General features: G+C 52.3%; 1 protein-coding gene across 3 annotated transcripts in view; it reads left to right on the plus strand.

Moving 5' to 3' along the window:
- LOC144946474 (uncharacterized) overlaps positions 1-17,514 on the plus strand; it is a 365,431-nt gene that overhangs the window by 19,794 nt on the left and 328,123 nt on the right. For 2 of the 3 annotated variants that reach the window (XM_078875372.1, XM_078875375.1), the window contains exon 2: positions 16,171-17,474. In XM_078875372.1, coding sequence (XP_078731498.1) covers positions 16,268-17,474 — 1,207 coding nt within the window. In that variant the 5' untranslated portion in view covers positions 16,171-16,267. Of the gene's footprint in view, positions 1-2,432; positions 2,506-16,170; positions 17,475-17,514 lie in introns of those variants that run through there. The other variant, XM_078875373.1, reaches the window with a different exon arrangement.

The raw sequence follows: 17,514 nt of genomic DNA on the forward strand, positions 1-17,514 counted from the left end.
GGTTGTTTAGTTTGTTGTCCTTCACCCCTGCGCCTCCGATTTGCGCGGTTGGCTACGTGCGGTGCGAAAGAAGTTCAACACACGACAAATTCCCAAACAATTGGAGACAACGGGGAGACTTGCGTGCATCTCAAACAGCTGTTGAAGACTGACCCGAATTAAACGATGACGTCACGCACCTGGGGGGGGGGGGGTCAGACATTTGTGACGATGTGTGACGAGGGGGGGGGGGTTTGAGAAATGTGACTTCACATAAAAATGCGCAACTTTAAATAAATATAGACAACACGTTCTACTTAATGGAATAGACTTTTTAAATAAATAAATGTTTTCTCCTACAACATCAGAGTGCAGCGCCACATTAAATACGCACTACAATGCCAATAGTTTAAAGCGATTTGAAGCATGCTTTATTTTGGGGGGGGGGGGCAGAGCTTTGTGACGTCATATTTGAGGGGCGGGGTCTGACTTTTTGTGACGCTGTGTGACGATGGGGGGGGGGGGGGATAAAAAATAATCCAAAATCACGTGACGTAATTTACGGACGGCCCCATAGAGGGTTTGGAGTACTTTTGTAGAGGTTAACTTGACGGTGAAAAGCAATGCACCCGTGTGCTTATGGATTTTAAACGGCGTGTGCTAAGGAGCCGACACACGGCAGCCCTTCACAGACGTGGCCGTTAACAGAGCAAATTGAACAATCACGGGGAAGTGTCTCCAGCTCTAGGACACTTACCGTTCAACGCAAGAGCTGAAAGCTGAAAACGGCGCAGCCCCGAAATTACCCGCCGACACCACTGCCAGCGGAAGAGCCTCCGCTAGAAAGCAACCCCCAGAGAGGGCATTGGTGGCTTATTCTCTGCGAGCCAGCCGAACGTCTTTTGAAACAGGTACCCAATCTAGATTTGAAGCTTTCGTGACTGCAATAATTCATACTCTTTGGGGTGACGTCACAACAGTGCTTGTGCCAGGCTATGTGCACGTTAAAGTCACGTGAAGTGTCGAACGCCCGCTGGCAGGAGGTCACGGAATAGATCCAGGTGCCATGGGTCTACTGACTGAGATGACTGGTTGATGCACCACCTGTGCCCCCAACTGTGCCAACACGCACACAGATCAAAGATCCCCCGTGTAGCCTGAACAGACTGTAGGGGCAAGTGCTGTTAGCGAGCACCTATGAAGGCAGGAACGGTACACGAGGGGGTGGGTGGCCAGCACCACGCCCGACCGCCTTTGTCCTCCCAGTGGCGATGTTTACCCACCGCACCAGGTACTCATTTCAGGCTGAGTTGACCTAGGGGAGGCCCAGGACTGGTTTAGATAATCTTCATTGGTGGTGTTGGCCATGAGCGGGAATCGAATCCGGGTCATCAGGTTCATACCGCTGTGCACTAACCGCTCCCCCACAAAGCGATTTGAAGCATGTTTTTTTTTCTGACTTTTTGTGACGCCTTGTGACTAGGGGGGGGGGGGGGTCAGAAATTGTCCAAAATCGCGTGACGTCGTTTATGGACGGCCCCTTACCGTCCTCGTTGCCGTTGTGAGCCTTGACGATGTTTTTATTTATTTTTTAAACCTATAATGGTCACTTAGAAATGCGTCGTCTTTCCATTACACTCGTTGATGTTAGTTGCCAAGTTGCCTTAGCGGCTCACACTCTCGCCTGCCGACAACAATTTAAATAATTGCCAAAAAAAGTATATAATTGTGCTGCCAAAAAGCAATTTTCTTTTAGAGTAACACCGCCGTACAGACGGCAACAGATTGTCAAACATGATGTAAATTGTTATATGTAGGTAAGTGGTATGCAGGGGGTGTGTGTGTGTGGCTGTACTGTGGCGAGCGGTAGTGTAGTGGTTAGCGCGCCGCGCTATCAACCCGGTGACCCAAGTTCGATTCCCGCCGACGGGCAACACCAGCTACGATTATATCTGAACCGGTCCTGGGCCTCCCCTAGGTCGACTCAGCCTCAAACACTGCCACTAGGGAGACAAAGGCAGCCGGACGTGGTGCTGGCCCCCCACCGCCTCGCGTGCTGTTCCGGCCTTCATAGGTGCTCGCTAACAGCACTTGCCCCAACAGTCTGTTGAGGCTATACGGGGAATTTTTGCCTTTGTAACTGTAGCATTTTCTTTTTTCCTAAAGGGGAGATTGACTGTTAGAGCGCGTTGCAACTCATCGTCGTTTGTGTGCTCGCTTGTTTAATTAGCCTGGTTATTATTTCCTCGACCTTGCCTCACTCAGATTCCACGGCGAGTGCGCACCGATTGCTCAGGCTTGTGACGACGCATCGGTCTCATTGGTCCTGATGGATCGTACGCTCGCAGTGACTTGCGTGCATGAGCGTCATTGCATGAATGATAATTCACGTGTGTGAAGTGCCGCAATTTTTTATCCGTAGAGCCCACCAATGCGCCGCCGCGTATGGAAAGCTAGGAGACAAACAAGAGCCCGCAGGGTGCACGGCCTGAACTAGGCGGATGGGGTAAAGGCCAGTTTAGAGAGGTGAGTTTTCAAGGCATGACTTAATCTAAACACAACTTTTTGTTGATTAGCAGAGGGCAAAACCTTCCAAAGATTGGGAGCTACTCTGGCAAAAGCACGATCACCCCAGGAACAGAGCTTTGACCTCGAAGTGCTTAGAAGAAGGGCAACCCGGAGATCTCGGGGGGCCTCGTTGCAGTATGAAAATTTATATTTACGACATTTTAAATTACGGTAAAGTTTTGTGTATCCGACCTTTGCATATCCACCCTGACCGATAATTACACGGCTCCACACGCTGCGCAGTATTTATGCATGGCGCTGTAACCGTCATTCCCCGTGGATATTCACGAATGCAATCTTTTCACACGTATATATCCGCCTCTCCTGTACTTTAGTCCCCAGCGATTCGGACATGCGACGTTGAATAATATTCTTTGGGTCTTTCGGTAATAATAATCTCAGCAACCCGTTAATAAACCGGGCTCTCTCCAGTGTAGTGAGTTGATTGTCTTCGTCTGGTCACCGATGAATGAACACGCGACAACATACACATCATTTATATAATTTTTGATTAAATTTCATACTTCTTGTTCCATTTTCATCACTTTGACAATTTTACTTTTAATCGACAGGATACAAACACCGTCTTCGGGATGTGTAAAAAAAATCGTGTGCCTTCCCCCCCCTTTGTCTCTGGATTAAAGAGACTGTTGAGGTAATTTTAGAACTTGTTCTTTGACGTCATCTTCCGGAGGTTTCTCTCCGACACGGCGCGTCGCTTTGCTGTCTCTGAGAGTTCCCGGTGGACATTTCTTCATCTCCTGATGTGGCACAATTCGCGCGATGGGAACAAATTCTGGCGAAACAAGAGCGCGCAAAAAAAGAAACCGGGAATGAAAGAGATAAACACTTCATGCCTAGGCGCTGTTCCGCGCAAATATGATACCGCCTTTTCGTCGACTCCATCAATTTGGCGAGCGCCTCTTTGCCGACCGGTTCGCTGTTCACCGTGGGTACCGCCAACAACAAGGCTGATCGAAAAGTTGCCTCTGTGGCGGCAATATTTGTTTTATCGTTTCGGAAAAACGGGTGTGGAAAGACGCAGGCACGAAAAAAATGTCGCACATTCAAATCGCGGCCACGATAGCGATCCCCGCAGCAATGTTGCCCATACCGAAAAGACACAATGAAAAAAAATGCTTAAAATGCAGCTTAACCGCGACGTCACTTTCATGAAATGTAAGCCACGCTCCGCTCCATATCCGAGGCATCGGCAGCAGCTGAGCCGAGTTTTGATTGAGACCGGAGCACCAAGAATTCACTGTAAAGCAGTCGGGGTGATTAATGATCCGGGCACCCGCTGATTCACTCCGGTCCCTCGCTCGCACACACACCGACGGTCCGTCGCCTCCTCCAATCGCTACCATGGTTACGCTTCTCTTCACCTGTTAATGCCTCCACCCAATGTTTGAGGGCTCGCTCTACCAGACGCTGACTGTTTGTCTCATCCATACCACCATCGCCGTCGCCCACCTCACTTCTCTATCCACTTCTTCCCGCGCACCGCTCCACTTGGGAATTATCTTTGCATCATCTCTTTTCCCAAGCTTTTTTACTTGAAGGGCCCTTTAACTCTTTTCCATTACGCCTTCAGCATGTACGTACGTTTCTTTAACTTCTGTCGCTCCGTACGCAGCCAACGGGGATAATCGGAGGTGCAGTGGCACCGTTTGTTGCTACCTAGCCGAGCATTCTGGGTCATTTGTAAAACGGCAAGACGGAAAAAAACAAACTACTTCATCCTTCCTGCTGCCAATGAGGGAGTTATCGTCTATCGCGATGGGTTGGGAGCGGGGATCAATAACCGGTTTATTTTTCCCCCGACGTCTGGTTGTGTTTTGGGGATTTGCGAGGAGTTTTGGAGAGAGAGAGAGAGGAGGGAGAGAGAGCGAGAGATGGCAATTCTTGCCGCGGGCAGATTAATGCGGCGTAAACCAGGCGCACGGTGAAACCGCCGCCGTTCCCGTTGACGCCATCGCTTGGAAATTCCCTTCTTGGAGCGGGGCCAGGCCGATAGAGAATTTTCAGCGTGTGAATCGCGGAGGCGATGCTCGCACGTGCGTATGCACGTTCGTTGAACTTCTTTCGCGCCCTACGTGGCCAACCGCGCCAATCGGAGATTCCGGAGGCGGGGCACTGAGCAGAACAGCCGCAGCCATGGTCAATCCTCTGCTGGATGAAGGCTCCCCCCCCCCCAAGCCTTCTCCACCGTCGCAGACGGCCGCGCGACCCAACGGCAACAGCAGGCGACCGTCTCGCCGCGAATTGACGTTGACGTCAGGCTCGGGTGCACTGTGAGGTCACGTGGAGCGCAGAAGGCTCGCTCGCAGCAGAGCACGGGATAGACCCGAGGCGGTGGCCCGGGCCACCGCCTCGTCATTGGAGTCGGCTGCTGGCCATCGTCCCTCAGAGGTCGCAAACGGGTTTTGATTCCTTACCCGTACCCGTACCCGGCTGCACCAGGGTCGCAAACGGGTACCCGTACCCGGCTGTACCCGTACCCTACCCGTACCCGGCTGGGTACGGGTAGGGTACGGGTATCGGGTACCTGATTGCGACCTCTGGGATGAAGCCATGTTGCAGGCGCGGGTGGGTTGATTCTAGGAACTTGAATTGTGAGAAGAGACAAGACGTTGGGAAATGAGTGACAAACAGTTACTCACCAGTGACTCACGGTCTACCCGTACCCGGCCGCACCAGGGTCGCAAACGGGTACCCGTACCCGGGTATCGGGTAGGGTACAGGTATCGGGTACCCGGTTGCGACCTCTGTCGTCCCTTCCAGCCACGACGCGTCCTACCTAAGCCTCACTTACTCGCCTTGACAGCCCGTGCGATGTCGCTAACCTGCGAACGCTCTCGAACCCAGAACGGCGGAGATGCGTTAAGCTCCACGCACGGCCCCTAAAAGCTTTCCCGTCTCGACAGGCCCAGCAGGCGGTTAACAAGAACGCTAAAACATGAAGGTCGTGGAGAGATAACCTGACGGTGAAAAATAAATGAGAAGTAACAACTGGCCTCCCTGTGACCTCATTGTGTCTGCCGTTTCCCTTCGGAGCTTAGTACACGGTGGAATGGTGGGAGTTGGCGAATGAGAAGCAGTGGTTAGGAGATAGTGAATCTGAGGTCTTGTGGGAGCCAGGGAAAACACTTACGAATCAGCAACCCCCCCCCAACCCAACTGATCTTGGAACTGTCCTGTATCAATGACGTCAGCGTTGTCTAATCTGGTGGGACCGAAGTGTTGCATTGGGTGATTCCAACGTGGCCGTGTTTGCGTGGAATTAGTGGTCAGAGACGTGGAGACATTGAGACGGAAAGGCTGAGATCCTGGATTCGAATCCAGGTTTCGGCTGCCCGTGAGTGAATGTGTTTTTTATTGAAGGTGTCGTGAAGTGACGGGTCTCAGTTTTGTCACAAATCACAGCACACAAAAGAAACTGGCATTGTAAATTTGATTATTTTCACGAAAATTTGCTAAATTACAGCTCTGAGAATTAGAATATGAAATGTTGGTTTGACTGGCTGTGTGGCAGTGCATGTGGCAGAGTGCAGTTCCCCTCGCCTGGACAAAAAGCCACGCTAAGGATTCTCAGAAGTAGTTCTTTGTTATTGTCTTCCGCGGTCCATTCTCCAACATGTGGCGATGCACTGCTCGCAGAGTTTGAATTATTTTCATCTCGTTGCATGATGGTGAATATATTGGAATTGGGGAAAGTAAAATTTTTTTAGAACATTTTGGAGTGGCTTCAAGAGAGCAGGAGGGTCATGTGGGCAACCGTTATACCTTCATACTGCGGCGGGGCGATATGCAAACGTGATCATGCGATTGAATGGAACCTCACTGATTAGTGCGGAACACCGCACGCAGAGATAATAGCCACGGTGACAATGTCGGTAACTGTGCATGAAATTAATTGATGATTTCAGAATATTTTGGTTTCCAATTTGAGCGGTTGAGTGCCTTTTTTACTTCACGCTTTTGTTACGTATTTTTTTTAACGAAATTACTTTTTTGTTGTTGTCGTTGGTCGTGTGTTGGTAGTGCCGATATTTAATAGCAGTGCTTGTGGAATTTAAATGCCTACCTTATAGGCCTCGCGAGTGCGTGCGCGTGTAAAATACGGAGGCGTTGCACCATGCTCAATAAGGAGTTGACTAAACATCCGCTCAGTCAGCGTCTTCCTGAGAAAAATAAACTGCAGCCTTGAGACGGCCGGGCGTTCGTAGCAACGCTCGTTGCCTTTAATCCAGCGCTGTCGAGGCAGCAGCGGGGATTGGTGGATCGTCGCACAACTGTTGTGAAATTCCACTCCCTGTGGGTATCGAGGAGGTGCCGTACCCTGGCTCGCCAGGAGACGGTGGTACAACAAGTGGACTAATCGCCATCCGTTTCCATTTGTACAGAGATGAGTGTTGCCCCATCGCACACGTGGGTGTTCTCGGGTGCTCTGGTTTCCTTCCACGTCTATAAACACAGATAACATCAGGAGCTCCTGCATAAGAGTCTACGACTCGGTGTGGTTTTTCCTGGATAAATACGTAAATTATTATTAGTATTAATCGTCTGTTACTCTCCCGATTTCAACAAATAACTTGTGCTGCTCTTATTAATTTATTATTCGATGGCCGAGGCATGTAGGGTCAGTGGGAGGCATTGCGCAGTTGCGCAGAGGGGGATGGATTTGGGGTTGTGGTCTCATCCCGCGGTGGAGGCAGTTGTTAGAGTTCACGACCCCATCTGTACAGCCAGAGAGATTAACTGCCAAGCAAGGAGCAGCTGGTGGCTAGGGCCTCTGTGTGAGTGCGTGTGTGCTTGCGCCCGTGTGTGTGTGTACACAGGTGCAAGACCGATTCACTCGATGTAACACGGCAGATGCACTGGGTGAGTGGTCGTGCGGTGGGCAGTGTGCTGCGACACAAACCCGGCCACCCGAGTTGGATACCTGGCCACGGCTAACGTCGGTGCAGTATACCTTAAACTGGACCCTGGTCTCCCTCTGGGTCAACTTAGCCTTAAACGAGGGCCTGGTTCCACGTGTAAACATCAGCACTGCAGAGACGAAGGCGGCCGGGGCGTGTTGCCGGCCACACCGCCCCTTCGTATTAACTTCTCGCTTTACAGCACTTGCCCCAACAGTCTGTTGAGGTTATACGGGGGGAGGGGGGGAGGTCTTTGTCTCTGTGTATACACAGGTGCAAGATCTATTGCTCGTAGCACAAGACCAGATAGAGGAACTGACCAGCACCAATGCCCTGAAGATATGTCAGTGTCAAAAACTGGTTTTATTAGGTTTTGTGTTCCCTGCAGGGGTTAAGAGGGTTTTATGGTAGCTTGGCATATGTATATACCATGTGTATGTATGTACAGCTGTGCGCGAGAGCGGGTGGTTGAGTGTCCGGTGAATGTGGCGCAGTGAAAGCCTTGTGGTGTAGTACAACTCCTCCTATGGGCATCGATGTTGGGGGTTTTTATTGTCATCATCATCGTTGTGCATTATCAGTCTACTGCTCAGTGAAGGCCTCCCCAAACCAATGCCATCTGTCATGGTCCCATCCTTTATTTTAAACGTAAATCTACAATGGCAAAGTAGCCCCTACCTAAAACTAAAACTATTTTTTTTTATTTTACCAGGCAAGGTCCACTGAGCCTATACGGCTATTTTGTCAGAAGCGACAGATACACACGGTATATACATACGCCAAGAAAAGCGATGAATGATAGCTCAACGAAGTGGCTTATCGTGTGGGAATTGATAGCAGCCGAATATCCTCAACGCAAGTTTCTCAATGTGGAGGGAAAAATCGGAGGACCCGGAGAAAAATACACTCCACCACGGGGAGAGAGACGCGGCAAACTCCAAATATAGGCCAAGCGTCAGGGTCGGGATCGAACCCACAACCTCCTGTATACCAGGCGAGGTAGTTAACATCTCACCACAGAGAGAGAGACACACAAAACTCCAAATATACAACAGGCGTCAGTGTCGGGATCGAACCCACAACGTCCTGTATACCAGGCGAGGTAGTTAACATCTCACCACAGAGAGAGAGACACACAAAACTCCAAATATACAACAGGCGTCAGTGTCGGGATCGAACCCACAACCTCCTGTATACCAGGCGAGGTAGTTAACATCTCACCACAGAGAGAGAGACACACAAAACTCCAAATATACAACAGGCGTCAGTGTCGGGATCGAACCCACAACCTCCTGTATTCCAGGCGAGGTAGTTAACATCTCACCACAGAGAGAGAGACACACAAAACTCCAAATATACAACAGGCGTCAGTGTCGGGATCGAACCCACAACCTCCTGTATACCAGGCGAGGTTGTTAACATCTCACCACAGAGAGAGAGACACACAAAACTCCAAATATACAACAGGCGTCAGTGTCGGGATCGAACCCACAACCTCCTGTATACCAGGCGAGGTAGTTAACATCTCACCACTTGGCAATGCTCACTTCCAGTACTGTCCCTGAATCAGTGGCGTAAATTACAAATTCCCATGTCAGAGACGGCGAAAATCCGAGCAACTGTCGGCGCGCTTTGACATCTTCATATCGGCTTCATTGTTACGCTATAAATACAATCGTCTGTATATTCAGACAGACACAGTCCATTGCGGCTGCGGTTGTCCACGGGGGGCGGGTTCTGGCGTTCCCCAGCGCGACGAGCGGGACTTTCGCTGGGCACGTGGCGATGTGAGACACGTCGCATCGCTCCAAACAGCGGCGCTTCGCGATCGATCGGCGTGACCGCCCCCCCCCCACTCCACCCACCCGTCGCGTCCAAGCGCGGCTGTCGTGCCGTCCACGTCTTTTTCCGAATTTGTTTCCGCGACGAAGGGCAGCGGCGGCGGCGGCGGCAGCAGCTCCGATGCGAAAACTTAGCGGAGGAAAATCGCAACGGCAAAAAAAAAATCTTCATGCAAAATGGCAGTTGGTAATTCGTGCCTAGATGGTTAGACAGTTACGTGTACCGAATGCGTATACGGGGGAAAGCGTTTAACCACGCTGAAACAGAATCCCAGTCAGAATGTTTATTTAGGCTGCAGGAGGAATCCGATGAGCTATGAAGCTCTTTTTCACAGATGTCCAGTAGGGGCTGAGGTGAGCAAGTTACAACAACAAACACGACAGGTGTGCAACGTAGAGAAAAGGTAAATCGCTGTCTGTGGTGCTGATGTTAGGAAAAACCGCCACTTTTTTCAAATTTTCATGCTGTGGATTTCACACCTGATGACGATTTCTTGTGTTGCAGTCGAAACGTCGTGAGAATTTTAATTGTTTTATATTTGTATTATTTTATTATTTCCCTTCTACGTGACTTTACTGAAAGAACCAAGAAGATGCCATTGCATCCTTCAGTGAACTCCAATGCAGGATTTGGGGCATCATTGCCGGGTGGCTCTAGGCAGTCACGAAAGCTTTAAATAAAAATTTAAGTCAGTAAAATATAAATATATACATTTTTAAAACATATATGAGTACAATTTGCGCGAGTACATAGATTCCTGCCGATGTTGCAACATGAAAATGCAAGCTCGAACAAGGCAGCAAACCAGCAGCAGTCATGGGGGGAAGGTTTGTTCACAGTGCCTACAGATTGTTGTGTTGGTCACAGATATAGGAACCTTACGGCGGGACCCCGGGGTCCCGTAAGCCCCCGGCTCTCACGTAAACATATTTTAATGTAAACAATAACTTTGATATTTTTCACCAATGGGTTTGAAGGATGGTGGCAAGTAGGCCTTTAAAACTGAAAACTACTTACCTGCAGTACCTCTATTTAAATACGCTATCGAAAAAATAATTTACACTTCTCTGTCAATCATCGTGTTACTCAGTGTGGATTTGTGAACACACTTTGTAAACAGTACATAAAATAGTACGCGTTTTCAATGCGCTGTTCATATTGTAACACGCGTTTTATACCAATGTCACACTACAGAGTAGTGGGTCGCTGCTCCTCTTATCCGCATTGATACGAGCGGTATATGGGGACTATGGCTTAACCGCAAAAAAAAAAACTATCTGCACAAATGCATACGGACAAGAGAAGTATTATAATCAAACAGGAGGAATTAACGGTGCGACGCATCTCATCTGTTAAATATCTGCAGGTAATAGGATTGTCATCGATTGATCCTGGCTGCAGACATTGGTAGGTCTCCAATTTGATGAGAGCAGTTTCACTGTATTATGCATACCGTGATGACAAATAAAGGACTCAAGTCGTGTAGGCAGTTTGAGCAGCGTTGGATAAGGCTTATGATTCTGCCCATACCCAAGCATGGAGTGCATACGCTTGTTCAGCTCTTCTGCGCATTCGTCCTCGCTGCTGCGCTTGGACACGATACGACAACAGATATCAAGCAGTGAAAGGGACCGAAGTATAAATCCCCGAGTCTGCGAGACAAATCCAAAGTTTTGGATGGAATTGATGAAGGTGTGTCAATGCGTACGGTGCGTGAAGAGTTTGGAAAGCAAATTTGGAAGAAAATAAGCTCCTTAAAAAAGTTTTTTTTTTAAAAACAACGGTTTTATTAACAACTTCTTTTAACTCGCGGTTGAGAAGTACGTCAATGATGCGGCGCCTGCTCCCACATCAACGCTTACTTGAATTAATTGATGACTTGCGTAACTCGTTCACACTGAGCAGGCGATTCGAGTGTTTAGGGACCACGGCGTTTTTTTTACCTACACAAATATATAAATAAATAATAAGGCGTCCATACAAAATGTTAATTGCTTTAAAGTAGCGAATTAATTGATTAATTGATGCCGATTTTGGTACAGGCATGCATTGTCACCGGATCTGAGTACGTGTGCACAATTTGGAATTGATTACAAGATTTGACCACGACACGGGGATCAAGTTAAGTAAAACCGTTGAAAAAAAATGTATTGGGGAAGGAGGCACGGGGGAGTACCATTGTACATAATTCGGATTTTTTTTTTTGACAATGCGGCAATGAAGCGAATAGAAATCTGTGCAAAAGCAATTGTGTCGCGCGACAGATCTCTTGTCACGGGGACCGATAGCTCCGGGTGATTCAACACGCCAGCCCAGCTCGGATTCGAAACATGGTGTACATTGATATGCTCTGTAAAACTTCCCAACGCGCTTCCCTATGTTTCAATATTAGACTTTAGATTCCAGTGCTCTGCGACAATTAAGCCTTTAGCATGTCACTGTCATGTGTAGAAAAAAAAAGCAGAAATCCAATCCCCTTGCCCTTGCAGTTACGAATTCCATTTTACATGCCGCACGCGAGTTCCTCTCACCTGTCTCATTCTTTCATCTTTATTTCGGATTGCTCACTAGATTTACATTGTACATAGCTCTGGTTGGTTATTCGTCATGTTCATAAAATGTCCCTGCTGCTCTATGCAGCCGCTGTAAACCCTCCCTTCCCATGTAACGTGCCGGCTACCATCGTACCAATCGCGCTATGCAGCCCCTGTAAACCCTTCCTTCCCATGTAACGTGCTGGCTACCATCGTACCAATCGTGTTATGCTGCCCCTGTAAACCCTCCATTCCCATGTAACGTGCCGACTATCTTCATACCAACCCCCGCTATGCAGCCCCTGTAAACCCTCCCTTCCCATGTTACCTGCTTGCCCCTTTGGCCGGGTCGTCATGGAATTGGCCTTACCCGAAATCAACTGACTCACCGACTGACACGCTTCATAATTAGTTTATTTTGGGTTAGGCCGAGTAGGTTTTTTCTTTACTCTAACCCTCCACCACCTGACGAAGGCCCTCAAATGAAGCCTGCGTGTATAAAATCGACTCGCACGCGTAGGGGATCCACGTGAGTCGCATGGAGTGTTTGGCATGAGGACTTTTTAAACTGCGACATGTCACGGGGCATTTTCTAGTACGAGCACACCCCACCCTCGCCGTCGCGTACACAATTACGCACACAAGTGCGGTGTAGGATAATCCCAAATTGACGACTGTACCGTTGAGTCACTGCACTTTAATCCGCAAACGTACTGCGTCGTTCCACTGCGAGTTTAATCACACGACGAGCATCATTTCTGTTCTCGCGGCGCTGGCGTCATTGACGGAGGAGATTTTGTCCACGAGCACGAAAGGAGTCGTCACAAACGCCCAGCAAGCCGTTTGAGGGTGAACCGCAATTAACAGTCGGGTTCTCGGGATACGAACGTACATTTCGCTGCATCGCCGTTGCGATATCAATTCAGGAGGACCGCGTATCCAGCTTGGGGCAGTGGTGGCTGCGGACACTTGTAGTGCAGCACTGTGGGGGCCAGCGTTGGTGGATCACACGGCAGGCAATGTTAAACAAACTCCAAACAAATGTAATACGTCAACGGAATGAATGGCCTGGTGCGATCTGCCTTTGCCTTTCGTGCATTCTGGAACGGGTGAAGAGGAAGAAGAAAAGCCGCCACTCGTGTGAAATATTGTACCGAGATTTTTATGACTGACGATAAGGGGGGGTTGGGGATGGTGGGGGGTGCCCACCCCCCTGCCCCCCGCCCCCATTGCAGACAGTACAGGACTGATTGTCGCATGGCTACGGAATAGCAATCCCGGACCGGTGCGCCACAAATCCAAATCCGAAGCAGCAGCGACGAACTGAACGCACGGCGAGATTTCACTAATTGGAGGCTGCCACGCCGAGACGCTGCGCGGTGGCAGCGGCTGACAGACGGCCGCGCCGCTCTCCGTTTCGCCCGCTCAGCTGCTCCCCGCAGGTGTCGCCCCTCCAGTCCCCCGTGGCCAAACGTCCGACGGCCACGCCTTGGTTCTGCGCACGGGGGTTGGCGCCGTGAGCGCTCTCTCTGCGGTGCCCGCCGCGCTCCGCTCACGACATATCGGGTCGGATCAGTCACGAAGCACGCCTGCTCCGATCCGCGGCCTCAGTGTGGACCCCCGACGGAAACCGGCCGACGGGTCCCCGCGGGCTCACGGCGCTCCTACTGCCGCTCCCCGTGGTAGCGCGCAAGCCGGCGTCGGTTTCATCGGAATCGGAATATTTGTAGTGGAGGAATCCCGTGAGGCTATGAAGCTCTTTGTCACAGATGTCCAGTATTTCACAGACACAACGTTGCGACGGATTTGTAACGTCCTCACCTGCCCCCCGACTGGACATCTGTGATAAAGAGCTTTACAGCTCATCGGATTCCTCCAGTCGAAACGAAAGATTCTGAGACGTTCTAGTACCAGGCTCTCCGACCCGAAGACCTGGACCCAGTTGCCGGTGGCAGATGTTCGGGATCCACCCTCGAGTCCGAGTCGGTGTTGAAACGGACTGAAAGCAGTGTCGTCATTCCGACGAGCTCGCCAAGCGTGCGATCGACGCCGGGGCGGTCGTGATGGGCCGGACTCGTGAGGGTGCGCACCATGACGAAGCGTTCAGACTTAATGCTGCGGCCGATTTTCAGCAGGAGGCCCGGCCGTGATATAATCCCCCGCGTGACTTGCCCCGTCAACCCACGCCGCCTCGTTTCATCACCGCCCCTCGCGCGACAACAGGCAATTAAGTGTGCGTGTGTGTGCGCGCGCGCTCGCAAGCGTCCGTGCTTTTTACCCGGCGTGGTGTTGGGGTTCGAAGGGGCATGGGACACACATCATTCGACCTGGCCACCAGCCCGCAAGCATAAAAGTAGCGTGAAACAACACCGAAGTCAATTGGAAGCGAACAGAAATCGCGAGTGTGTTTTGGTTGCGGTGTACGTGTGTGTCTGTGTGCATTATAAGTGGCAGTTGGCACAGTAGGGGGCACAGATGGTGCATCAGCCAGTCATCTCGGTCATCTCAGTCAGTCGATCCGTGGCATCTGGGTCTGCCTCGTGACCTGCTGCCAGCGGGCGTTCGACACTTCACTTGGCCTCAAGGTGCACATGGCTTGGCACAAGAGTCGTGGTGACATCACCACTACTTAGTGGCAAATGGCGGTTGTTGTTATTATTATGGTGTGTGTGGGGAGCGGTGGCGCAGTGGTTAGCACGCTGCGCTACGAACCCGGCGACCCAAGTTCCATTCCGGTTCACGGCCACCAAGACCAGTGACGATTATCTGAACCGGTCCTGGGTCTCCTCTAGGTCAACTCAGCCTTAAGTAAGTACCTGGAGTGGTGCGTAATCGTAGGAACTGGGGAGAGGAAGGCGGCCGGGCGCGGTTCTGATCACATGACCCCTTTTATTGGTGCACCATGTCAGCCGTCATAGGTGCTCGCTAACAGAACTTGCCCCAAAGCCTGTGCAGGCTACATGGGGGATCTTTGCCCTGCGCGTGCGTGCGTGTGGGCGGGTCGCGTGCATTTATTTTCATCCCCTTTATTACGTTCCGTCTTAGAAAGAGGACCCGTCTCTCTCACAGCTGACAATCTCCCCGGGAGCGCGGAGTACGACACTTTTTTAAAAGCCATGGACTATTTGTGCGACAAATGATGAGGGAGCTCGCCCTAATGGTGGGGGGGGGGGGGCGCCCGTACCCACGCTGATTTGAGGCGTGCATGGAACTGAGCCTTTCCGACTCTTCTCCCGCGGGCCTGTACGCTCACGCCACACTTTGCCTAAAAATGTAATTACGACGTCGTTAATTGCGGTTGTCAAGCCCCGCGCGCACTTTCTCCAGCCAACGAAGTCGTTTTTCTTTAAGCTCCCTCGGGGTGCTTTTGGGGACTGCGCAATGATCCGACCATTATCGACTGTGATTATCGAAGCAAACGTCGTCGTTGTTGGGTTTTTTCTTCTCTTTTTCCCCAAGGCCGTCTTTTGTTGTTGTCGTTATTTGGCGAACGTGGAATTTCCACCACTCGTGGCGGTAGCTTGGGAGGCGATCACCGCCTCGGCGCTCATTTGAGCGGGGAACAATTCGAGAGCGAAGAACGCGCAATCGAAACGTCGCCTACGTCGTGTTATTTTCTGTCGGGCCACCGTTGTTGTTGACGAGCGAGTCGGTTTAAAAAGGAAAGCGAAAAAAATGTCACGCTGTGCTCGTGCACCGTCGCCAACGCAGAGATTCCGGATTGTTGAGCCGCTGTGCCCAGAGGATTCGTTGGATGACACCGATCATTGTGAGAAGATAATGGGGCTTTTTCCTCTGATTTTTGTTTTTCTCTCTCCAAAGTCTCTGACCCGGAAACATAAGACCCTGGCTGACAGCCTAGGATTTCATGTTCTCTGGCTTCCTATGTAGTATAAAAAAATATATATATTTTATCCGAGTGTTACAGACTTTTAAAGCAAGTGCTTTAAGTGGCTATTAAGGTTGGCGTGCCACACAAGGGGGTGGCGTTGCCAGCGTCACGCCGTGACCTCTTTGATCTCTCAGTACTTACGTTGCACTCATTTCAGGCTGAGTCAACCTAGGGGTGGCTCAGGCCAGGTTAATTCGCCTAACTTCACCGGCGCTTGCTGCGTTAGCGCTTGCGTGCACCTGCACCTGCGGTACGGTACGTTTAATGTGTGTGTGTGCGTCGCTGTTGTGTACTACAAATGTTCAGCTCTTAATCACCACTCCATTAGCGAATATCACGTTGCTAAAATCTCGAAACCCGCTCGTTAAACTTAATCTGTGTCTATTAAACAGCGAACGTTCCACGGCACGCCTCTTTGCCCACTGTCGCGCAGGCTCCTGCTGCCGAAGACGCGACACAACGCAGCGATGGCAGACCCGCGCCCGTCGACCCCGAGCTTACGCGGCGCCTAAATTGATTCCGCTCGGACCATGAGCCGCGACAAACCCTCGCTCGTGTCGAGGCTTCCCAAGTTCGGCTACGGAGGCGCCGCCAAGTCCCGAGGACCTGACGACGCCGCCGCCGCCGCCGCCGGCGATGACGGAGACGAGAAGAGGTCGAGGCCCTCGCTCGCCTCCACCTTCGGCTTCCGCGGCAAGAAGAACGACGTCGCGAGGAGGCCGGCGGCCGGCATTGCCGCTGCCGGCGAATCGGAGCGGAGAGAGGCCGAGCCGGCACCGCGAGCGGCTCCCGACGCGGACGCCGCCAACGGAGGCCCCGGGTCGGACGATCGCGGCGCCGCCCGGCCGCCGCCCGCCCGCTCCCCGTCAAAGCCGCGGGTTGCCCGGCAGGCGTTCGGCTTCGCCGGGCCGGCGCGGACGACGAGGGCCCCCCCGGTGAGGTCGGTCGTGGAGGATTTGCGGGAGGCGTCGGAGGACCGGCTCCGAGCGCGCTCCAGCAGCGACTGCGAGCGGCGCGGCACGGGCGACCCCGGCGAGTGCCGGAGTCGAACCGAGAGCCTCAAGTCGGAGGCCGGCAGCTCGAGCAGCCTGGGCGACGACGGCTTCCCGCCCGAGACGGCGCTCACGCGGGCGCAGAGCTTCTCGCACGCGCTCGCGGCGCCCGCGGCGTCCGCGTCGGTCGGCGCGGGGCAGCTCCCGCTCCTCGCCGGTCAGCTCCAGCGGTCCAAGTCCATGTCCAAGGCGCTGCAGGCGCAGCCGGGGCACGGCGGCGCGGCCTCGCGCTACCGCTTCGGCCAGCCGAACAACGCTTCGCAGCCGAACCTCACGCAAGCCGGCCGGACGAGGCCCAGGGGCGCCGGCGCTGCGCGACCGCCCGGCCCGCTCAGGGGCCCCGCGAGGAGCTCGCCGGCGGACGCGGACGAGGCGCCGACCGTCGCGAGCTTCATCCCGTCGTCGGCGCTGAAGAAGCCGAGGTTGCCCGGTTTCGCCGCGCCCGGCTCCAACGGCAGGGCCGCTGCCGGGCGAGGAGGCCCACTTGCCGCGAAGCCGGCGAGCCCGAAATCCGGCGGGGCTCCGGGAGCCGGGATCGGCGCTTGCGTGGAGTCGCACGGGGGAGGTCCAGGCGGGGGTCCGGACGACGTCGCTGTTGCCGATGGGGGAGTGCAGGTGGACTCGGAGAGCCCCCCCGAGGAGGTCGACAGGAGCGAAACTGCGTCACTGCAGGACAGCGAGTCGAGTGAGTGCTCGCGTATAACGTGCATATGTGCAAATATGCA

The sequence above is a fragment of the Lampetra fluviatilis genome, chromosome 41 (genome assembly GCF_964198595.1).
Source record: "Lampetra fluviatilis chromosome 41, kcLamFluv1.1, whole genome shotgun sequence".
Classification (NCBI taxonomy): Eukaryota; Metazoa; Chordata; class Hyperoartia; order Petromyzontiformes; family Petromyzontidae; genus Lampetra; species Lampetra fluviatilis.